A 24817-nucleotide genomic window follows, 5' to 3' on the forward strand; every position below is an offset into this window, starting at 1 on the left:
CACAAGGAAGTTCTTTACAAGCATTTCCATGTACTAAACATTTAGTCAGCACAAATATTCACATTTTACTAACAGAAAAGCACACACACAGGGAAAAGCAGCAGAATTCCTTTGGTGCTCTCATTTTTTAACTCACTTACCTGCTTTTCATACCAGTATATCAATATTTCCCCCCCAAAATGCAAAGTCATGCTGATAATACAGGGGTTTGTTATAATTCTATGCTATTTCTCCAATAAAGCAATTCAAAATGCAAATGACAGACTTCTAAGTCGCCCTGCCTGGAAATAGTTAGCAAAGAGCAAATTAAAGTTTGAAAATGTCACCATGTGAAATGCAAGCAGATGAAGTGTGAAGTAGATGATTTTACAATTTATCTCTAACTCTCCAATTCAAAGACACAGGAATAGTGTGCATTTAATTAATTCTAGAGTGATATTCATGAAAAAAACAACTGTGAGCAATCAGATTTGAACTTTTTAAAGTGTGTCATTTCCTCTGAGTTCAAGTAGCTACTCCTGCCTTGACCTGGCAAATTGCCCCAGGTAAGAACAAGAATGCTGTTCCCTAAAATCCATAGTTTGGAAACCAAGATATTTTATAACTCTAGCTCATTAATCACACCATCAACAAGTGTTCTGATCAGATACAAAAGAAAAAGGATTATGGGATATGGTACTAAAGAACTAAAAAAATCTGTAGTTTCCTTACAACAGGAAAATACAGGGCTTGGTTTGACAAACCTGACTCCTCTATCCAAGGGAGTTTTATCCAAGTGAGTTTTTCAGAAAATAAGTGAATTAAAATATGAAAAGTGACCAGTTCAAGTTTTTTTAGACACCACTGCTGGCTCTACCTTCCCTCTCATTCGTGGCAACTCATTGGAAAAGTCAATCCAGGACTTTCCCACCCAGATTTTCCCAGTTCCCAGTGGCAGGCAGAAATCAGCCTCCTTACCTTCATGATGTTTACCAGGTCTGTTTGATAGTAACGATCCTGGTGTGCATTGGCAGCTGCTAAAGTGAGGAGATAATCATTCCTGGCATGGATAGCCTTGGAATTGCACTCTGATCTTCGGGCTTTTAACTGCAACAAGTGAAAACACAGCTCAGAAAGAGAATCTGAATGACCAAGCATACATGAATAGCAAATTAATTGTGTGTATATGTGTTAATATACTGAAAAAATTAGGGCATTTATAGCTTTTAAGTCTTCCTAACGATGAGGGGATTCCTGATGGATTTTTTTCTCTCCTGCAATTGGAATTTCACATGTGGTCTTCAAAGAACAGTTTTGAGTCTAATTAGAAAAAATAATTCCTTGCATATATTCCATATATAATTCTATACTCTGCCCAGAGAATGCTGTTAGCTCATCCTTTGTCCTATCAATTCCCCTTCCAAGCTGTCCCTCACCTCTACATTCCAGACAATTTGGGCCATTTGCCTCATGAAATGAGCAGCAAAATACAAGTTTTATACTCACCTTCACACTTGCCTTCTGCAAGCTTATTCTTGACTGAAAAAGACTAAGTTTGGACCTGGAACAGAAATGAGCAGAACAAATTGAATGATTGCCTTACACCATTTCTACAAAAATATTTTTTAGCTGTCTGAAGGTCAGTAGTTTAAAAAGTAAATAAGAAAACAAAATCAAGTCAACAGCTATTTTAATCTGAATAACACTGCAGAATAAACCTACTCCAAAACCCCCAAGCTCAAATTTTTGGTTCTGTTTGTATTTGTTTGCTTCCTTTCTTCAGGTATTATAGGTAATTTCATTAAAGTTCTTTTCCATCATCCCTCAGAAAGACAGAAAAGATCTCTAATGAAACCATCAATTCATTCCCTGAGAGCAATTCTGAATAATTTCTAAAAAAAAAAAAAAAATTAAAGAAAAAGAAAGAAAAAGGGGTGTGGTGAACTCCCAGAAGACAGGCCAGACTCCAAATGCAAAACATGTGCTAATGGTTTTCCTGGAAGGAAGGAAATCACCCTCTTTAGGATGTCAAGGAACAGAAAAAAACTTAAACAACAAAAATTTATCTCAAAAAATAAAAACAGTGTCCAGTTGCCTCTCCCCCTCTAAATGGACTGATACCAAATTTGAGATGTGTGGACAGAAAAGGAAGTCAGGAGGCTTTAATATCAAAGAAGTGCCAGCTGACACACCGTCTTTAGAAAATGCCAAATTAAAGCCGTTACTTGAACTTCCTTCCAAAAGAAACCAACACAAACAAGTTCTAATTTCCTCTCAGGGTGTGCTTGAAATAGCTACAAAAATGTATAGAAGCAAAATGCAAAGAAAACCTGGCAGAATCTCGTTGAAAGCCAAATATCAAGTGCAAAAACTAATACAAATGTGCTTTTTGGGGCTGCAATTATTTCTACATATGCCATTATAAAAACATACTTGGCCTCAATATCAGCTTTCTCCCGCACCGCCTGAGCCATCTGTTCAGTCTCAAAATATTTCTTTTTGCCTTTAGCTAAATCTTTGACTGTCTCCTGTAATTCAGCTTGGATTCTTGTCAGCTGGTCCACGCACTGAAAAAAAGCATCCAGGAAAGAAAATATTACTTTTTCTTTGCATCCAAATAATATCATCATCATTGCTTTGCTGCTTTTTGTGGTATTTCATAGGGAAGGATGCAGTCTTCAAGTCACTCCTGGTCAATTATTCATGGAGGTCTTTTAAAACTGATCAGAACATAAAACCTTCCCTCTTCCTTTCTTTCTGCTGCTGTTTAAACTGTTCAAAATCAATGATAACCCACAAATTAAACATAAAAGTTCTGAAAGCTTTGGATGAGATAATCAGTTGAAGTCATCAGAATACAACTGGGAAAAATACAAAGGCAATCTACTGGAAGTGATACAAATAAAAATGATTAATCTTTCCTTCTTTAAAATTTAAAACATGAGGCAAAAGCTGCCACATGAAACACAACACAACAGGAAGAAAAATTACTATATTCAGCAATTCTTCAGACACCCTGCCAGCTTAAGAAAAACCCCAACAAAGTGGGAAAGGATCTACACTAAGCAGGATCTAGGTAAGAAAACCAATGTGAATCATCAATGTCCAGAATTAAAACTCTCTTTAGAAGAGATTACCAAAGATTTTTGGTAAACTGGATTAAGCACACAGGAGATTGATAGTCCAGTGGATTTCTATTTAATTACAGACATCACAGGCTGGATGTGGTCAGTGAAGGCTCCAGCGGTACCCAGGGCTGAGTTCAAGGAAACCAACTTGCCTTTCAGTTCTTCAAACACCACCCCAAAGGTCCCAGCTCTTTCCATGTCATCATCACCCCCTTGGCTCTGCTCATTCCAGGTGCCCTGGTGCTGAACACCCCTTCAAAACACCTCAGATCTTCATTACACTAATTATTAATGCATGTAACCTCCTTCGGGAGCGCTGCAGGACTAACGAGGTGCTGTAACCCAACAAGGTAATGTTAACTTCCCCCTGTTCCACTGCTAAAAAATAACACCCAGCCACCTGTAAAAAACAAACTGGCAGCCAACAGGAATTGCTGGTCTTCTCACCACACAATCCTGCTCTCCCTGAAGCTGTCAAATTGCTATAAAGCACAGAAAAATTCCCACTAAAGCTGCTGTTTGATGTGTGCAGACCAATAAAGCAGCAGCTCCGGAGGCTGCATTCCCTAAAGGCTGGTTTGGGCAGTGGTGGAAGGCAGAATTTGGATTTTTGGAGACCTCTGTGTGCATCACTGAAAAATTAAAGGTAAAAAAAATCTGTATATAACGGATGGCTGGCAAAGACATAAAAGCCTGTGAAAAGGTCTGGGGTTTTGCAACATCAGTGGGAATTTTTGATCCCTAAAATCTCCTGCCAGCATCAAAAAATTAAAATATCAAATAACCCCAGTTGTTAAAAAGATCATTTGAGAAGAGTTAAATAATCTAGGTTTGCATCCCTGTAGGATAAAAAATTGTCAGGAGACTGGATGCCGCTTTAAATGGGTATTCCCATGTAACCTTACAAGTGTTTTGCTGACTGAATTTAAATTTTGATAAGCTTTTGTCTGAATGGAGGTCAGAACAATTATTTCTCTGTCCATTATTTATCTGTTTGGGAATTCAAAGGGAAGGGTGAGAGACTGCACTGTGTAAAACAATAAAGTGGTTGTGCAGGAGAATGAATCCTGCCAAGTGAATGATAATTCCATGTTGTAGGAAAAGCATATCACTGTTAGAATACTCTGAACCAGAATACTGCCCTGATAATTGTAATAATATGTTCTGCTGATTCAAAAGTGCAGGAATAAAGGAACTTCTGTGACTTTTACAAATGTAAAGATCCCACTTCTGCTGCTGACTCATAAGCACTGAACTATCACCACTTGCAGAAGAATGAAGTCCGATTATTTACCAGTAAGAATGCCATAAAATTGCCACAGCGTTGTTTGGAAAGCTTCACATGAAAACAAATTTCAACAGGACAATAAAAAAGCATTAATAAAGTTAATTTTTCCCTCATAAAACAGATACTGCATCTAAGTGTACCTAAGAGTAGGATAATTTCTTCAGAAACTGAGAGCTCACATGACATGAATATCTATTTAAATTTGTAACCAAGTACTTCACAAAATACTACTCTAGGACACAGAGCTAGGTACATTCTGGGTCTTTGCTGTCACTTTGTAATAAGAACAGCTAAAATAGCTGTTGTTTGGGGTTGTTGGGGGTTTTTTTTATTATTCAAGGGACACCTTGCACTGTCCCAGGCTGCTCCCAGCCCCATCCAACCTGGCCTTGGGCACTCCCAGGGATCCAGGGGCAGCCACAGCTGCTCTGGGCACCTGTGCCAGGGCCTGCCCACCCTCATAAATGACTTTCAAATGCAACAAGCAATTAAATGAACATCCAGCTCACTGGAACTACACTATTTTCTCTGCAGGGATAATTACAGATAATTAAACAGATAATTAAAGCAGCTTTTGGAGCACTTGCTTGTTGATACTGTTACAGGAGGTGGCTGGACAATCTCAACTCTCCATCCTGGAGATTGCTCAAGCCATTCCTTCAGATGTTCAGATGAATCTTTTGTTAAAATCAGAACTTTTTCTAACAAAAACCATTTGCAGTTGTCACTGCAAACCCAGTGCAATGCAATTTCTACAGCACAGGGTGAGATTTGCTGAGGTACATTTGACCAACTGGTATCACATTTTTAGAAAACTCATTTTCAAGCAGTTACAATTTAGGGTAACAGCTCAGAACTTTGATCCCTCTCCAACAAGATGGATATGTACATCTGTAAGATGAAGAGTACTTAGATATTTTAGAAGTGCCACAATAAAAAAATTCTAAAAGCCATTTTTCCCCCCCTCAATAAAAATGACAATCGTTTAAAGGATTTGTTAAAGCACAAATACCTTCTTCAGCTGCTGCTCCTTAAAGCACCGGACACTCCTGGCTGGTTCAGAAATTAAGTTTTTATAGTTCTCACAGATATTGAGTCGGGACTGGGCCACCTGCACGGTGCCTTCTAAGAGTGATTTCCAAACTGAGTACATGCTCCTAAAATAATGAAACACAGAGAGGGTGTGGGAAGGAAGAAAGGGAGGACACTGAAAATTTGGATTTATAGAATCTCCTGAACTGCAAGGATCCTCCACAAGGATCAGGATCCAGCTCCTGGGCTGGTTTATGTGACAGCAGCACACATTTTTCCAAGGACTGCTTTGAAACTAAAACTAAAACAGAATCCTTCATGCTGAACTAGCAAATATCTCCACTTTTAACAAAACTTTTAATGGAAATTGTACCAAAAATAAAGATTTTCCTGCCTGTTCCTGTCTTGTGATTCAACTTGTTGCCAAATATTTTGGGTTCAGCACTTGGTGATGGGAAGGGAGGGGTTTGGAGATCTCCTCATGGCATGGAAGGGAACAAGCTGCAGGTAGGAGGTGCTGGGTGTTATGGGAGTGTTTTATGTACACTTGAGACTGATAATTCAGTTTATTTCTCTCTAAACACACAACTGATGTGAGGGTGCTGAAAGTCCCAAACACAAATCTGTCAATTTCTTCCTGTTTGAAATAAAACTTGTCAGAACACAAAGAAGATATTAAAACAAAGCATCTGAAAGTTTATTCCAAATATTTAGGAGGTGCTGTTCAAAGGCTTTCAGCAACTGAGTTATTTCTGGTTTCATGTTTTATCCACCTTTCATGTTAATGAAATAAAGTTTTGCAAACAACTGTCTCTTGCTTTGCCTCCTCCCTGCTGTCAGATTTGATCTTCACAAAGAACAGCCTCATAAAATGACATCTCTTCCTGTCTTCTCCTATGAAACAATCCACACACTTATCCCTCTAACCTTAAAGTTATTTACTAAAATCTACATTCAGATACAAGCATTACTACCCAAACAGATGCAAATTACAGCTGTTGTCCTATCAAGCTGTTTTGTTTCTCCCATCTTCCTAAATATTCAAGTCATAAACATCTATTTAAGACTAATCTCAGGAAAACAAAGCTTCTTTTTTTAACTGGCAATACTCTACTACAAAGGAAAAAGAAAAATTAACTACAGAAAAGCAGTGATTCATTGTTAAGTGAAATAATGACACAAATTGAAATGATAAATACGGCAATTTTGAGATATCCAACTGGTAAATTACCTATAATCACTTCGTTCCTCAGCTCTTATTCCAAGCCAGTCCTTCTTTAAGTATTGGCTAGCCAGCTTCTGAATGCTCTGTTAAAAGAAGGGGGAAAAAAAGTGGTTTTTTTTTAAAAAAAAAGGTAATTAAAATACCATTTCTGGTATTCTGGTATATGTCAGACAAATGAAAACCCAAAGAAGCAAACCATTTACAGCTCCAACAAAGCGTACAGTGGCAGACTCAGAGGTGGGAATGTTGGAAGGGAAAGGGCTGGATTTGTCCCAACTGTGAGAATTCCAATTTGTGTTTCTCTGGATCGGGACAGGGGCTCCCAGAACCCAGGGAACATCTGCTCCTTCATGAGCCCACACACCCAGCTCGGATCATCCCAGCCTGCAGGAGCTCCCAGAGGAGCTCACAGGATTACACCAGACAAGAGATTGACAAATGCAGCTCATCTTTAATTATTAATGCTAATTGCACCCTTCAGTCCCTGCGTTTCATTTTGCACGGCCTCAGGAAATCGGTAACAACATTTTCATATTCAAGGTCAGAAAGCAGCAGGGTTTCATCTATAACCACACGGGGAAGGGGAGCTGCAGCCACACCGAGCCCTCCTCTGCCTGCTGATCCCATTTCCCTCAGTGTATCACTTTGGAATTGTTCCATCAACAGGAAAACACCATGTGCACTGTGGAAATCATGGAGCTGGAGATGAGATTATGGACACTGAGCAGCATTCCTGGGTTTGGGTTCCTGCTGGGGAACCCCATGGAATGCTCCAGGCTGGGACAGAGGGGCTGGAACAGATCTGGGGGAGGGCTCAGGGGAGGTTTAGGCTGGATTAGAGAAAATTCCTTCTAGGAAAAGGACAGCACAGCTGCCCAGGACAGTGGTGGGTCCCCATCCCTGAGGGACTCAAGAGCCCTGTGGATGTGGCACTCAAAGACCTTGAGATCCTTTCCAACCTAAACCATCCTGTGACTCTTCCAAAGAGCCACCACCACAGGAACACCCTCCAGCTTCTGCATGCTACACAGCAAACAAGTGGAGACCTGGGTGAAAATTCCATTTCCAGCTAAGAATCAGTCCCTCAGGAGTATTTTGGAAGAGCAATCCTGAGGAAGAGCCTGGGGTGAGACATCTTTGCCTCTGACCCACTCGATGAGAGGCACGGCCCAGTGTTATTCATTTACACTTTCCGTAATATGTTTAAGATACAACCACCTTTTAATTACTCCTAGAAAAAAATACCAGAAGTAGCTCAAACAGCACAAGATTTTATTCGTGTCTCACAGCCCACACAGAAGTAAAAATTTATTACCAAGCTATGGTTTGATCAACAAGTTCACATAGAAAAATTAAATGTTGCTAACAGATCATTAGTAGCAAAGTCATGCTCCTGCATATTTTTTTAAAAAATGCAAATTCCATTAGGTAGCTGTTAAAAAATCCCAGATAAAAGGAAAAATAACATTTCCTTTAACCCTGGCAGAGCAATTTGGCATGGGATTTGGAGCTTTATGAGATACCTCCACCTGGTGCTAATTCCATGTTTCCACCCCTTCTTCCTCAGAATCCACTACAAGATCCTCAAGATGCTGAACAAACGTAGACAAACAGGAATGAAAGCTCACTGGCAGCTGAGGACAAGCTCTGCCAAAATCAAGATGCAAAAGGAGTCACAAGAGGGATAACTAAAGCTATTTTTGCCCACAGAAATCCAATCACTGATGTCAGCAAATAAACCATAAACCCAGCGGGACTGACCAAACTGAACAAGCTCAGCAACAAAACCATTCAAAAAAGTAAAGAGAATAGGGAGGATAAAAGAATCATGGAATATCCTGAGCTGGAAGGGAACCACAGGATCACGAAGTCCAACTCCTGGCCCTGCACAATCCAACAATCCCACCCTGAGCATCCCTGAGAGCATTGTCCCAACACTCCTGAAGCTCTGGCACCTGTGAAAAAATCATCACATTTTCACATACACTCAGATTTCTGTTTCCCAGGGCTGCAGCTCCAACGTGATGTTCCCTATCACCAGACCTTACCTCATGTCTATTTATTGATATTTTCTAGTAAAGCCAGTTGTGACAGGTATTGGGAAGGAAAAAAAATTAAAATATTTGCTATAGTACTTACAAAAGGAATGACCACTAGAAAAGGAAAGAGGGAGATGACCCAAATTAAAAGATCAGTGTTAGAAAACATTCAAAAAACCATATTAATGATACTTTCCAAAGCAGTTTTAAGGTTTTAACTGTAATAATAATTGAGAGGTGCTGAGCAGGTGCCCAAAAAAACTATTATTGATAGCAGAAACCATGACAGACACAGCTGATATAACACTGAGTTTTGGGACTATCAAAGCAGGCAAATTCAGTGCTGCTTTTCATTTAGGTAGTTTTGATATCTTGCATCATTTTGATCCCTTCTCTTTATCACAGCAGTGTTCTGACAAGATTATTTTTTTTCATTATTTTGTTTGCTAAGTCCCCTTCTGGCAGGCAAACACTACACAACAGAGAGGCTTTAGTATCTCTCTTTACTTTGCTTCCTTTCTGGGAAAAGCAAGGTTACTCCCAATTAAACTGACTTCATGGAAGTGTGGAAGCCACTTTTACTAATCAACAGCTGCAAATTAACACTTTTCATTAGCAGCAAGAAAAAGTCACAGTTTTATTATGTATAAATTCTTATTATCAGACCCATCCATTACTTATGTGTAAGAGATCTTTGCTTTATTTTACTTTTAAATGGGAAAAAAAGTGTTGGGAATGCTGTACCATTGTCATTATTGTGAGGTGCAGGCACTGTGAAAAATTCTATTTCATTTCAGTACTGCTTTCAGTACTGCTGGTTCTTCCAAAATAAATTTGACAGCTACACCAAGACTCTCCTGCCACTGTAAAAACAGCCTTTTGATTGATATCAGATATTTTCAAACCCTTATTTTTAGCTGTAAGAGAGCAAGACTATGGGCCATTCACTGATGATCTCGTGGGTCCCTTCCAGCTCAAAATTTTCTGAGATGAATTCAGAAATGAATGAAGCAATCTGTGAGGGCTGGCTGAGGATGAAGGGGAATTGTCACACACAAAGACTCCTCCAAAAAACATAAAGGACAAAAAACCCTCACACAACCAAAATGCAAAATGTCTACGTTGTGAAGAATGCTCCTACTACAAAAACGAAGGAACGAGATGTGTCCAAAACCAGAAATTTCAGGCACTTCCCCAGTGCCCTCAGCTTTTTTCTCAAACCTGTGAGATCTGACACAACGTCAGCGAGCTCAGGGAGCCTGACTCACTCAAACACAGCTACCTGGGGCCAAAAATTCAGGAGGTAGCTTATCAATCTCACAGATGTTCGCTTCACAAGCTTCAGGAGTAACTTGGGAGAGATTTTAGGCCCTTGCCAATCTCTTGGGAAGATTTGGACACGCAGAGGGGAGCTGGAAATGCAATACAGTGAGGTGAGAACTCTGCTTCTTGAACACAGCAGAACTATTCAGTATCAGCACTAAAGTCCAGGATAGTCATTACAGTGATTATTTCAAGTGATATTTTATTTAGCAGAGCAAGATTCAATAATGGTTTAATGAGAATGAAGGGACTGAGGCAGGGATTTCGGGCAGGGAATTCAGGCAGGGATTCCAGGCAGGGATTCCAGGCAGGATGTGACGTGGCTCCATCTGCATCACAAGCTGTCAACACAAGCTCTGTCAGACACAATTATTGTGCTGGGAGCTCACACAGGGCCTAAGGCAGCAGCATCGTGACCAAAGAGCTGCTGCAGCACAAATGAAAATTAAAACAATCCCTGGGACAGGCAGCACATGGACTTCTCCAGTGCATCCCGGCACTTTCCAAAAGGTGCCCTGGATGTTGATCTACACTGCCTTTAACATGGTTAAATGAGAGATAAAAGAGGTTTCCCTGTGCCTGCAGCACCAATTGCAAAATTCCCTGGAAACATTAAGAAAGGCTGGGTGTATCTAAGGTGAAGCTGCATCCCTAACCTGCTGCTTCTCCTTCCTCAAGATGAGATATTCCTTCCTACCATCAGATGACTGCAATTCCAGAAAATACGGGGTTTCATTCTTTCATTTGCTCGTTCAGTCACTCATTCATTCACAATTTTGTTCCAAGCTGCTTCATTTCTCTTTTTATTTTCGGATATTTGAAGCATGACAAGAAAGCAAAGAAAACAAAGTGGGAAGCTAAAAAATGCATGTACAGCAGTTAAATATCACCTCAGGCACTCCTGCAACCAGATTTAGCAGAGGAAACGTCAAAGCTCTTCTCATTCACTTTGTTCATTTGTTAAAACTGTTGCTTCATTTGCAACACCTTAATTCTCTACAAAACAACCTGAACGAGATATAATTTAACTTCTCCTCTCTCAGCCCTCCTTTAGAAAACCCCTGGCACTAAGTTTGTCCCTTTTTTCTAAAGGTTTCACAGTTTTCAAAGACAACAGTCATAGTGCTAAGATAGGAAATGATCTGAGGATAAATCCACTGCAGCCAAGCTGACTAGACCTAGAGCCAATTCAGATTTATCCATCAAAATACCCTCTAACCTATTATATTCCTGACCTTTCATCAGGCCAGGATCCATAGCTAACCTAGGGATTCGTATCCTGTATTACTTGGCACAAAACCAGTGTTGAAGTTTCTTTCTCTGCCTTATTGTGACTCTCCCTTATTATGAATACCCTGACAGATTTTAAGTAATAAAACCATACTTTACTAAGCTTCCAACTGCTTTTCCTCCAAATTCTCCTGTCTTTGGCTTCCAAATTTTAGGACTTCAGGCATCAAGAAAAATTAATTGTAATCTCCATGATGTAGTACCACGGCCATAACTTAACCACAGATAGTTATAACTCTGGGGAGGTTACAAACCAGAATAAATCCAGTTACACCAACCAAGCTCAGTATTCATGTGGAGAAATTATTTTCACTTTCTTAATTGCACATTTTAAATTGCTACACTAGGGATATGTTGCTATTTGGAAACATTTCAGGTTATTTTTAAGTCCTTTTTCTAAATGACTCCTTTAAAAATGTCTGTGTTGATGTTCTGACTGCACCATCCAGTGAGTGTATTTCAGGCAGCCCAAAGTTTAGAGACTGTCTTCTCACAATTTTTAGCTCTACAACCCCTGAGGAAGTACAATAATCCAAGCAAATAAAAATCCTCCAGCTTTCAAGTCACCAAGTGAAGAAGTCTGAGTAAAATTCTCCCCATCTTTAGCGTGAAAGTTGGAATACGGCTGAAGATTGGTTTTATTCTTCAAAACAGGCGGAGCTCCTGTTTAAACCATCTAAAATTATTCTTTCTTATACTTGAAATAACTTTTCCTGGATTGTGAAGCTGTTCTACATAAACTCAGAGTTCTTTTTCAGAGTTGGCTTTCTTTAAGTCCCCATGAAACTGTTAGAAAACCTCAGGAAGGGGCAGAGCCTCAGGTTGCATTACAAGAGATCAGGAGGTTTTCCATCACACCACTTCTCCCTGGAGCCAAAGGCACATTAGCAGCTCTGGAGAAGAAGTTTGTTTGTCTTTTGGTTCAAAAGTCTGTGCTTCCTAAGCAAATCCCATTCCTAATAGATAAACCAAAGTTCTGGATTGCATTTCAGATGGGGAACCACTGCTTTACATGGCTCCTTATAAACCAGATTTCTTCTCCACCCTATTGTGCTAGACAATGTCATTTTTGGCTACATTAATTTTTAACTTTTAGGTGAACTTTTAACATCTTTGGACCTTGATCTTTAGACAGATTTCCTAAAGCTTAAAAATAGGGAAATTCATAAGGTTCCACAAGGCCAGGTGCAAGGTCCTACACATGGGTCAGGGCAATGACAGGACACAGGGAAGACAATGCCAGAGGGCAGGGATGGATGGGATATTGGGAAGGAATTGTTCCCTGTGAGGGTGGGCAGGCCCTGGAACAGGCTGCCCAGAGAAGCTGTGGCTGCCCCTGGATCCCTGGAAGTGTCCATGGCCAGGCTGGACAACCTGGAATGGTGGATGGTGGAAGGTGTCCCTACCCATGGCAGGGGATTGGAATGAGATGATTTTTAAGATCCCTTCCCAAAATTAAACTACTGAAGAGAGTGAAGTCATGGCAAACTCCCTGTTTTCATCCATGTACAGGTCTAGTGTTAATTCACAGTAAAGAGTCTCAGGACACAAATACAAAACAGCACCCAAACCCCACAGAGATGGCTCTGAAGAGGAACCACCTGCACACTGCTTGGGGACACCAGTGCCACATCCTTCCTCTGTCTCACACCAGCTGCTGCCTGCATGCACCTCAGCTGAAACAGGACACAGGGGACACGTCTGTCACCTCCTCACCACCATTTCCTGCTGGTTTCAGGGATCCCAGCCAGAAGCATCCCATTAATATGAGTCTGAAGGAACGTCTGTGGGGTTTTAACCAGCACAGCTCTCAGGTACAGGGATTTTTCTTCTCTGTTTGCACTGCTAAGAAAATACCACTTTCAACAAGCACCAAACTGACTCTAAGGACTCCTGGAATGCTGATAAGCCCTTTCCCCCCACCCAAATGGAAGCTCTGTGTTGCTGGGCAGAAAGACAGACAACAGGATTGTGATGTGGAGCCTTGAGAAAAGCCCCAGTAAGGACTAAAGAAAAGGGCAGCTTCTCAAATTCTCACCTTCCCCATAATTACCTCCACGAGTTCTGTTTTGCTGAGCGAGACCAAAACCAGATATTTCCCAGTTTTTTAACCCGCGAGGAGCGTAGCAGTGATTTCTAAATTTCCCCTAATTCAGATCTTGGGAGGCTGATGAAGGATGGCAAAAACCTCACCTTCCACAGAATTTTTTGGCTGGAGAACACTGTGCAGCCACTGCTCTACTACACAGAAGGAGCAGGATAGGATCTCCTAAGCAAAGTCTGATCTACAGATTAAAAATCCGTATTAACCAGTTCACTTGCCTCACGGAAGCAGTTCAAAATGTTTGAACTAGCTCAAAAAGCAAGGAAGCACTGGAAGAGCTACAAAGGGAAAGTCAGAGTAAACCAGGAATGGTGAGTGACCTCTCTGCCTTCTTTCAAACAGCTACAGAAAGTTTTAAGACCAACAAATCCTGGCTGCAACACTGTGGTTCTCTCATCCTCACTGCAGGACTTGGCATTGACCACAATAATAAACTATAATTAACAGTGACCATAATTAATAACCCACTGCATGTGTAGCATTTTTTTTAAATAATGCCACTCAGGAGCATGCCACTTTAAATTATTTACTGTTTTGAGAGAAACCTTTCTGAATTTGTTCCATTCTCCACAGTGCTGCCTGACGCTACTCTGTGTTATTCCCTGGAAGTGTCTCCGGCAGGTCAGCATTTCCTATTCTGTGGGAACTTCTTAATTAAAGGTTCACATGATTACAAAGCACTGATACAGCTCCTGCTCTGTGGAGCACAAAGCTGAATTTTTTTTCCCACCCTAAAACAGCTGGCAGATAACTCTGAAGTTGGTTGTGCTTCACGTAATATTTATTGATCAGTTTTGCAACAGTGGAAGTGTTACTGCTCTGAAGTTTATCATATTGAAGTTTTAAAATTAATTTTGAATTTGATAATTAGCCTCTGAGCTTGGTCTAGCTTTAGAACATGGAACCCACAGTTAAGTCAGGTTTTGGCATAAATATAATTGTGTACATCATAATTTGGGATAAAAATAAAAATCAGCCTGAAAATGCAATGCCATATTTTTAAGGAGTTCAATACCTTTGTCTGTCTGGCAAAGCTTACATGAACAAATTTTGCTCTGAAAGCATCACCATTCTTCAGAATTTACTACTTACTAATAAAATAATTTTTAAATTCATATTTCTTGTCTGTTCTGTTCAACACTAACCCCTAAAGGTCGACTTTAACCCCTCTATTATTTAATATAATTTATTTATAAATTTATATTTATATTATAAATTTATAATTTAAGCAATTATTGATTGCTTAAATCAACCCCTCTATCAGAAGATGATAATAAATATTGTGCACAGCCATTCAGCTTCTACAGCTTTATAAACTTACGTAGTTTGAGACTAATTAGCAAAGCTCCTTTTCCTCAAGTATCTCAGGGAACACACACTGGCATGGAAAAGAAATCCTGGGATGCTGCAGTCACACATTCCAAGTGTCCAGCACGCACCACAATGCCTCAACCCACCCCACAACCTCCAAAGATTTCAACTATTTCGTTTTCTCCAAGAAACTTGTCCTTGATGCCAGTGAGCTTTAAGGTCCCTTCCAACCCAACCCATTCCACGATTTTATGAGAAAAGGTTTGGCACTGCTCGCTCAGATCAGTAAAATAATTAAATGCAGCACAAACACTACAACAGCCAGGGAATTTAATCCCTCACCTGACAGTCTGGGTTTGTTCTGAACCTCCTAAATCTGCACTAAAAGTACAGTTGCAAATGTCAAGGGCAGAAGACAAAGAGACCTAAATTTCTAAAAAACAAACGAAGATGATTCACCTTGGCTGGACAACTCTTCCAGCTGAACAAACAACCCAAGTGCTCCCTGGAAATCAGAGAGACAAGTGTGCAGGCTTCCATCTGCCAAGGAATTTTGGCACCACGATCCAGTTATGGAAAACAAAGGTTTGGACTTCCTAAATGAAACAGCTGGATTGATCAGGCAGCTTGAGGAGAAGCAAAGTAAGAACACACTTGTACCTAACAACATTTTCAGCATTCTAAGTCAGCAGACACCAAAGCCACATTATTCTTCTGGTTAGTAAAGTTTGAGACTTGATGCAGGAAAAGGAACTGGAGAACTCGTAATTTCAGTGGAGAAAAAGAAGAATAAATACTTTATTTATTCCTGGGTGAAGGAAATTCCAGCTAAGTGTTTTTTTAGGAAGAATACACATTCATAGAAGAGCATAAAAAATGGTGGGATTGTGTCCTGCAGGGAAATACAGAAGGAAGTGGTAACCTCAAAAAATTTCAGGAGAAATGTGACCAAGAACAGGGTTTTTCCAGCAATTTGAGGATGTTCCCTCTTCTCCTGTTCCTGTTCCCTGGGAGCATAGCCCGACCCTCTGGCTGTCCCCTCCTGTCAGGGAGTTGTGCAGAGCCAGAAGGGCCCCCTGAGCCTCCTTTTCTCCTTCTGAGCCCCTTTCCAAGCTTTTGGTTGTTTTTTTTTTAATTGACCCATTTAAACAAATCCGTTTTTTGAAAATCCTAAAACCCTTTGAGGGCTCTTTTTTTTCCATAGGAAAAAGTAAACAATGCCCACAGTAGCAGGGAAGCCACATGAAGGTTGGTTGCCACGAGAAGATCCCAGGTGAATGGAGCACACCAGAACCACTGTTAATAATTAAACTGGGTCTAAAGGACATCACTGATACCAACATTCCCAAGCAAGGGGGCTCCAAAGCTCACATCCAGCTTTCCACAAGCAGCAGTGATTGCCAGGGATAGCAGCCTTTGTAATTCCCTTAATTTACCACAGAAAATTTCCCACCTTTCCAAGACTCCACATTAACCCTGAAGCAGTAATTTAACAACAATATCACCTAGTACACAGCACATTCCTTAACACTTCATAGATCCTACTGGACACAGGATGTGACATCCTCATTCTTTTAGCTGAATCTTTAAAGTATTGCCTAATATTCCAGGGATTTGCCATGGTTTTGTTTCGTCCTTTATAAATCAAACAGTAGCAGAGATTGAAAGCAAAATTTAAGGCTGTAGAACATAATTATGCAAACAATACAACATTTTAAGTAATATTTTAGCCATCTTAAAGTGTCTTTAATTTTATAGGGTAGATCTGCTGTTTCATGGTATGGTACTACTTTAAAGAAAGGATATTATTTTTTAGAAAAAAAATCTCTATTTTCAACAGGACAGAAAAGCTGGCAGCAATAATGCAAAGTTAAAGGTTGTGTTCGTGTTCAAACATCTGTAGAAAAAAAAGAAACCCTTCCACAACTCAGGATACAGGTGCCAAAGCACTCACTAAGGGGAAAAACAGTCCATTAGAAAGCAATTTTTCTCTGAAGTTAGAAGGCAAGCCAACTCTACAAGAGCTGCCAAGATCATCAGAGTCCAACTCAGTTTGACTCTACTCACATAAAAAAAAGAAAAAAAAAAAGAAAAAAAAAAAGAAAAAAAAAGGAATATCTTCCTGCTCATTTAAGAAAGAATTTAACAGGAACAGTTCAGAAAAACAAAAAATCATCAAGTCAATCTCCGCTCAGAAAACACAGACAGAGAAGGAAAGCTTCTCTTAGGGAGCTTAAAACACGGATTAATTCAGGCTCAATGTTTGCTAAGCACAGGTCCACCCAGAGGAAGTTTTTACGTAGAGATTTATACATCTATTTCACACGTGAAACCCCTGGATTTGGTGTTATCAGACAAACAGAACGAGGCAGAAAAGGCAGTGCCTGGCGCCGGGGGAAAGGAACCATCTGGTCTCTACTGCGCCGACACAATAGGGAAGGGGTTGAGTTTGGCAGCTCGGGATTGGGAAGCATATGGTACATTTCCTCTGAACTGGGCATTTTCTGGCTTCCCCCACTGTGTCAGAACCTTCCCAGCCCGCGTGGGCTTTGTATGAAGCTTTGTCGTGCTGAAAATGAAGGCAAGGAGCAGCGCAGGGTCCTCCGTGTGGGGTTGTTCCGAAGAAGGGTGAGTGGGGAGGCGAAGCACAAAAATATCTGCCATCTCTTCAGATTGGTGAGTTGGTAATTCTTCTGCTTTCCAAATGGATTGTGGGCTAATTTCTCACCAGAAACATGCAATGTCCTCCTATTCTATTCTCAAAATTGGAAAATTACCAAACTGCTTCCAGGGCAGGTCAAAAAATTAAAAAAAAAAAGGGGTGAGGGAAAAAAAGGGAAGATTGAAGTTCCAGCAAATTAGGATTATTTGGACCAATTTTCTTGGGTTCTTATCCTTAAAAAACCAGAAGTTCAAATCCTAGCAAACTATTATTCGGACCAAATTTCTTTGGGTTCTTATTCTTAAAACAGCAAAGGCAATCTTTTATTTGTGTATTTACTGATAGTTACAAGAGAAGCTCTTGAGCCACAAGTTTATTCATGTATTGATAAAATAAACCAGAGAAGCCTGAAACTCCAAGTCTATGCTGGTAACAAATATATTTTAACATAAAATTAGCCACGTACAGGACTGAAATGAGGTCCTTGGAAACAGATTTGTATTCTCACACGAGTGTTAAGAGACGACACCTCAGGTGGTTTTGTGCAGCTTGTTCAGAACAAGGTTTTGCTACGATGACAAATGGAAGTTGTCCATCACATTTTCAGATCAGCAAATTAAATGAGATAAACGCAGACTGTGGCAGATTTTTCTACTCTGATTTCTGGGAACACCAGTCCCCTGGCTCTGGTCAGCACTCTGGAACATCGAACCAGGCAGAAGGACAGAGAACAAAATCTCCCAGTATCAAATACGGCAACAACAACTCAAGTTTGAGGCAAAAAATTACATGCAAAGGTTAATATAATGCAAATGAAGTGAGCCCAGGAGGGAATGAGACCATGCCAGTCCCCACCACACTGATCTCAGCATATCAGCACCCTAATTTAATCCAAGATTACACAACAACTACATGAAGTTGTACTATTTCACCCTGCAGCACATCAAGTATAAGGTATCCAAAGTCAAGCCCTGATGAGTACTGAGAATTCCTATTTTGTATCAAGCAGCAATTTTCACTTTGCAGAGATCAGTAGATATTATTTTTAACCCTTGGATCTAAAAAAATACAAGGGGGTAAAAATATCCGCAACTTCAATGGGTAAGTGTTAGCAACTACAAGGTTATTCCAACAGGAATAGCCTTGCACCAGATAACCACAAATTATTCCTATTAAAAAATGAAGCAGATGAGCTGGAGGGAGGGGGAAAACTGCAGATTCCAATCCTTAAAGTAGAAATAGGATTATGCAAAGGGTTCTATTAAGCACACTCACACAGTGAGCAGGGAGAAATGAAGTGGGAAGGGTGAAAGTTTTTAGAAGAAAACAATGACATTTAACATTCAAATTGCAAGAGATGCTGTGTAATGAAGCTCCCTCATAGTGAAGAGTCCTTAGAAAAACAGATGAGTTTGATGGCAAAAAGGCAACACACAGAATAATGCAGAGAAAAATGAATCCACACGGTAATTCAGGAAATTGTGCCACTCTTCAGACTTGAATTCAAAGCAATATGAAAGAAAATACAGGTCTAAACCCTGGAGATATCCTTATAACAACAGGAATAAGCCAAAAAAAACAGCTATTGAATCTAGTCATCAAAAATACCTCGCAGTGTCTGTATGTATATATTTATTATATTTAAGTATATATTGATACATATATTTATATATCTAAAGCAGCTGCACATTGATAGGAGGTGAAATAATCGCATCCAAGAATATCAGCATCATACTTAACAAATATTTTCTTCTCCAGACAAATGCTTGACAGACTGTAATTAGAAACCTCTCCTAACTTTTTAATTTTATAACATTTCTAGAAGAGCCAGTGGAGTCAGTTCCTACAGACAGTGTTTTATACGAGGTGCTCTGCATTTTATTTCTGGTTCTTGGCCTTTGTACATCTCCAGCAAGTGAAGCTCCTTGTTCTCCTGCACCTGAAAACAGGTGAGCTTTTCTTCCTTTGGTATACCAAAGACTGGGCATATCACTATTTTGTTAAATGTTAAATTACTAGTTGTTTCACTGGAAGGTGTCTATATAATTTCTAAGTCACTCATATAAACACCAAGAGTACTGAAACTACACCAGGATTACTTAAATCTAGTAGATAAGCAATTGCTTTCCTCCCTTCCCCAGCATTACATTTTCCCCAGGAAATATTATATTTATTTTAAATATTATCGTTAATATTTAAGATGAAAGAACACTAAAAAGACACCAGGTCACAAGCAAATTCAACAAAAAAGAATTAAAGAACAACAAGATTTGCTAAAAAATCCTGTTGTTCATTTGCTGCTTCCCAAAGATTTTTCTGTATTCACCAGACACTGAAGCTCTAAGAGAGCTGAGCAAACTCTTATATTTAGGTAGCAAGACAAAGCATTAATTAACAGATGACAAAGTCATCTGGTTCTGGATTCTCTGCTGCTCTTCAAAGGAAAATAATTTCTAAGCTCAATCTCAGCCTCACAGAGAGCCCTGAAAGGTTAAACAAAACCCTCTTCAGTCAAAACGCTTACAACCCTTAAGACAGCAAGCTATAAATTATTAAGTAGCTTGTCTAATTGCTTCATGATGGCATCCAAAGATTCCAGTCCCCCCTACCCCCATCCCAAGACGCAATTCCAGCTGGATGCACTTTCAACACAGACCATTATTCACCAGAGTCCTCTCTAATGTTAAAATGAGGTACCAGGGGTCAGGCTCCTAATCAGAAAACAAGAGTGAGATTCCCATACCCACATAACATCCTAAATCTTGGAGCTCCATCAGCAAGCTGACAACTGGAAAACCTAGGAAACCTCATCAATAAGTAATGGCAAAAGGGATCGGATTGCACTCGACAGCCCGACTTTAAATCCTCCAAATTCAGTCATATCTGGAGAACTGCTCCTATAAGCACTGTGCTGATCCACAGCTGTAAATCAGAAACTTGGGCTATGAATCAGGCAACTTTCAGGTCTTCATTCCGTGGGCCAGAGTGTAAAACGTGAAATCAATTCCCAGTTATTACAGGAGAGATAGGCAAAGCAGGAAAAAGATCAGAAAAACATTTAAAAAAAAAAATATGCCCAGTACATCAACATGCCCCCATTTTCCAATTCACTGGTTTGTTGGGTTTTAAACACCACATTTCAGGCAGAGAAAACACACCTTTAATGGCTCAGGGTTTACAAACCATAGCAGGGGTAGCAAATCGAACAAAACAGCTCTTTTTTTAAATTGGGTTATAGTAACAGCACTCCCAGTTTTATCAAATAGATATACAAATCATCCATTCACACAAAATGAAAAGGGATCTGCAAAATTTAACTGCTGAAGCAGGAAGACTTGGCTTTAAACTTCTTAGTTTACAGACATTCGGTATTTATTCCTTGCTGCCTATAATGGCATTATTTCTAATTCCAGCAAAACACAACTGCCTGATTTTAATGTTCTCCCTCGGCAAAAGATCCATGGCAGATTCTTTGGCAGATATTTCAAGCTTGTTTTACACCAACACTGCTGACTGACAGCTACATGAGGGACACATCAGCCTCTTCCTGAGTAGTTCCAGACCAAACTCCGTAATAATTCCAGTAATGTTCCGAAGCTGATACCACTGACACAAATCAATCCCAGTAACGTACAATGCTCACTAGAAGTAATTCCAAGTGGTTGCTAACTAAGGGAAATAAAAGAGCTCTGGACCCAATCCATGGGACACGTGCATCAGGAACGAGCCAGAAGCCAAACAAGGTAGGACAATGTCCATGCAGGATGTTCTTGTCTCAGGAATGTAATTGCAATTGCTGACTGACAGGAACTCCCATCCTCTTATCTGCTGCCACTGAACAGCAAAGCAGAAATGCCCCTGAGGAGCTGAGAAAGGGCTCAAAAGCACAGTTAAAATGAAATCAATGTGCTTTGGGTCAGTGCAGCTCTTACCTTTAACTGCTCTGGGAAAGACAAATGCAGAGGAAGAATAAAACCACGTCCTTCTCATTCATAATTTAGCGTTGATTACTTGGCCAGTTGTTTTTTAATAGGGCAATGCAAGATACAAATATGAAAGTAAAAGGGGCAATATGGAAATGTTGCTGTCGAGGTTAACCTCTATGTTATTTATGGCCAACAGAAAGCACAGAAGGGTTTGTTTTGTTTTCTCATAACGCAGCAATCGAAACTCAGTCTTGGGGCAAAGGTTGAGGTGCCATAAAATGTGGCACCCAGAGTTGGTCCTTCCCACACCTCGGCTGGCAAAAGCCCCAAACCTGCACATTAGGAACACACTGTCTCTTTTCTCTCCCTTTAAAAGTGGAAATTAGTTTTTTTATGATTTCAGTCACAGGAGTACAGGAGATCAAGGACTAACACTGAGACATGCAGAAGTCAAATATGTGAATAGTGAACAAGCTTAATTCTCGTGCTGCAGCCCTGGCAGGGGTGGTATCCTCAGCACCCTCCTCGTCTTCCTTCCCTAAGAGGCCAACTGTTTAATTAATTGTTTTACATAGGTGAAATGGACCATTAGAAAACATTAGACAACACTTAATTTATCATTTATACAAGGATGAATGCAAATCATTTTGAGGTTTGGGGTTGGTTTGGTTTTTTTTTTCCTTCCCACACCCCTAATTAATATTCATGAGGATAATTTCACAAAGGCAGTTATAACACTATGTCAGAAACAGCTTGAAAATATAGCTGTGCTAACAGAGAAAGAGGAAACTCTGTCCCCCCTCCCCACCCCTGCGAGGGGGGATTTAAACCCAACGCAAACATTTACTGAATGATGGGGTTTTATAATATTTTAATCGAGTTATTCATTACACAAAAATAACACTGTGGAAAACCAGATAACGTTATACAAAAGCTAAGTTCATTTGTTCTGGACAGGTGGCCAGTCTGCAACTCCGTGCAGGCATCCAAAGCCCGCCCACAATAGCACTAAAGACGATTATGCAAATACTCCCCATTCCCTGCTATTTTCCCAGGAATGGGAGAAGGGCTCCATGTGGAAGAAGCAATTGTTTCCCAGTCATGTGGAAAACAAACCAAGAGAAAGAAGGGAGGGAATGTGAACCGAAGATAGCAACACATCCCTTCGCGGAGCTGGAGATGCCCCGAATGATCCTACCGGAGCGCGGATAGCAGGGGTCAGAGCCCGAGTTCAGAGCCCAGGAAATGTATTCTTCATTCTATTGGACATTTTCCTTGTGTTCTGCCACGGGACAAAGCAGCTGAGAGAGAGATGGCAGCTCTCCTTCAGCTTAAGGCACCACTCCAGAGAGAGCGCCGGCACAAGCAGGAGGTTTGGGGAAGATGGGCAGGACATCATCTGGAGATCTGGGAGCCTGGATTCTGGCTGAGCTTCTTCCACTTCCACATCTTGGTCACAGAATAAATAAAATACAAATGTGGAATCTGAGACAATGAATTTGCTCCACTTCAGTCCTCCAGCGATTATTAATTTTAACTTGTTTCACTAAAATACACTGATGACAGGGGTGTAAAATTTATCCTTGAAAACTACTAGAATGTTTCTTGTATTTCAGGCACAGCTTTTCAAAGCCATGGCTTGAATCAGCCATTTTTACCTCAAATGCTTTTCACCTCTCCCAAATATCAATTTTCCACCTAATTACTCATGTAGATAACCCAGCTCTTCTTCTGCTGTCCCACTGAATCCCAGGATTCAGTAGGACACAAAAAAGACCGCAGGCAAATGACTGTGATCCAAGTAACCAGAAGCCTGCAACTTTATTAATTATAAGTTAGGCATGACTAATTATAATTCTAAGGGCAGGACTCTCCCTTCCCACAGAGCAGCAGGTACTAAATGGATGCCCAGCAGCATTAATGGGTCAGAAGTAGCCACAGATAAACAACCTGTGCCACTGACTTTTACACAGGTTGAGGCTTCAGCTCTGCACCTGAATTCTTTATTCGATTACTGAAGAAATTGTGGCTGGCCCTGGATCCCTGGAAGTGTTCCAGGCCAGGCTGGATGGGACTTGGAGCAGCCTGGGATAGTGGAAAGTGTCCCTGCCCATGGCAGAGGGAAGAATAGGATGAGCTTCAAGGTCCTTTCTAACCCATTCCAGTCTGTGACTTCGATTCTAAAGCAACCAGTTTTCTATAGCTGATATCAGGAGACCAAAATAGAAAATAATCATCTGAGCCTTGCTTAAATAAAAATTAAATCAATTTAAGATCTTCACTTATTCCTCAAAAAAGGACATGTCCATCAGATTTAGAGTGGGCCTCCAAGTTGGTTGAGTAGAACTTACAGGAGTAGTGTTAGGACCACATTTAAAGACCAGTACCTCCTTTGCTTCATAAGTTTTCACTCCATTCCAGCCCTGTAATTTGAGTCAGTAAAGATGAAAGTTTATATAGGAGGTGGTTGTCTTTTTTTATTTTAATTTTACAAGTATAGCTTTTCAGAACTTGTCTTTTTATGCTTCTTTTTGCTTTACCTCAAAACCCCCTAACCCTTGAATCAAGTTTCCAAAGCCCAGATGCTTTGTTTTTTTCCAGTTGATGGAAATTTGGCTCAATTTCCATCACCACCTCTTTTCCATTCAGATCTCAACAATTTTACACTGAACTTAAATTCAAAAGAACTTCTTGGGCAGTTTCTGACATTACTTTAAAGTGATTTAATCAAATCCTCCTTCTATCAGTGTTGTTATTTTTCCTCATTCAACAGAATTTACAAATAAATTGTGGAGACTCTTGCTCATGTGTTTATCACATGTACACAGCCTTCACCATGTCTCCTGCCTAGCTGGAATTCCTCCAGGATTTTTCTGACACCCAGAACTCATACTCTCCCTTTTTCTGCCAAGATACCGAGTGCTTTGCATTTCCAGTAACTCCACTGCTCTCTCCCTGTTTCCTATAGGAACCTCCTGTGGGATCAGCCTACCTACTGGCTTCTGGGCACTCTGTAAATCTTCCAGGTATCTTTCACCCTCTGTGTTCTCAATTATTACTTGCCTTTCAGCACTGACATCCTTAGTTCCAGTGCTCCACTTCAGACACCTCTTACCTTGCCATATGACCCACTTGTTCTCCACACACTCTTCTGACCATTTCTGTATTTCCATTTTCAACACCAACTGTCTGGTCCATCTCTTTGATCTCTTTTGTAATTTCCCCCCTTCAATTTCTAGCACTTCCCACCTCTATTTCTTTGTCTTGGCCTGGTAATATAAAACCTGATCAGCCATTGCCATAATCTCATTTTTTATGCTGTTCCACAGCTCTTCACCATTCACTTCTTCTTTCACCGGGGACAAAATTCCACCCCCCAGCTGCTTTGTTTTCTTTCCTGTATCTGGCTCTTTCCATCTGTGCTTATCGTAGATCTTCATCCCTGACACTTTTTTGGTTGCTCTCAGCTCTGCTGCTGCCAACACTCACTCGAGCTCTGGAGGTAATTCT

General features: G+C 40.3%; 1 protein-coding gene across 2 annotated transcripts in view; it reads right to left on the reverse strand.

Annotated features, from left to right (window-relative positions):
* The window catches only part of FCHSD2 (FCH and double SH3 domains 2), a 121938-nt gene that overhangs the window by 53777 nt on the left and 43344 nt on the right, over positions 1-24817 (reverse strand). For both annotated transcript variants that reach the window (XM_088051948.1, XM_005524085.3), the window contains exons 4-8: positions 6659-6735; positions 5408-5552; positions 2413-2546; positions 1486-1540; positions 958-1086 (exon numbers count right to left, since the gene is read on the reverse strand). In XM_088051948.1, the coding sequence (XP_087908074.1) occupies positions 958-1086; positions 1486-1540; positions 2413-2546; positions 5408-5552; positions 6659-6735 (540 nt within the window). The remainder of the gene's footprint in view (positions 1-957; positions 1087-1485; positions 1541-2412; positions 2547-5407; positions 5553-6658; positions 6736-24817) is intronic.

This window comes from Pseudopodoces humilis, chromosome 2 (genome assembly GCF_049639895.1).
Source record: "Pseudopodoces humilis isolate 2021_Gansu_Grassland_sample_001 chromosome 2, ASM4963989v1, whole genome shotgun sequence".
Lineage (NCBI taxonomy): Eukaryota > Metazoa > Chordata > Aves > Passeriformes > Paridae > Pseudopodoces > Pseudopodoces humilis.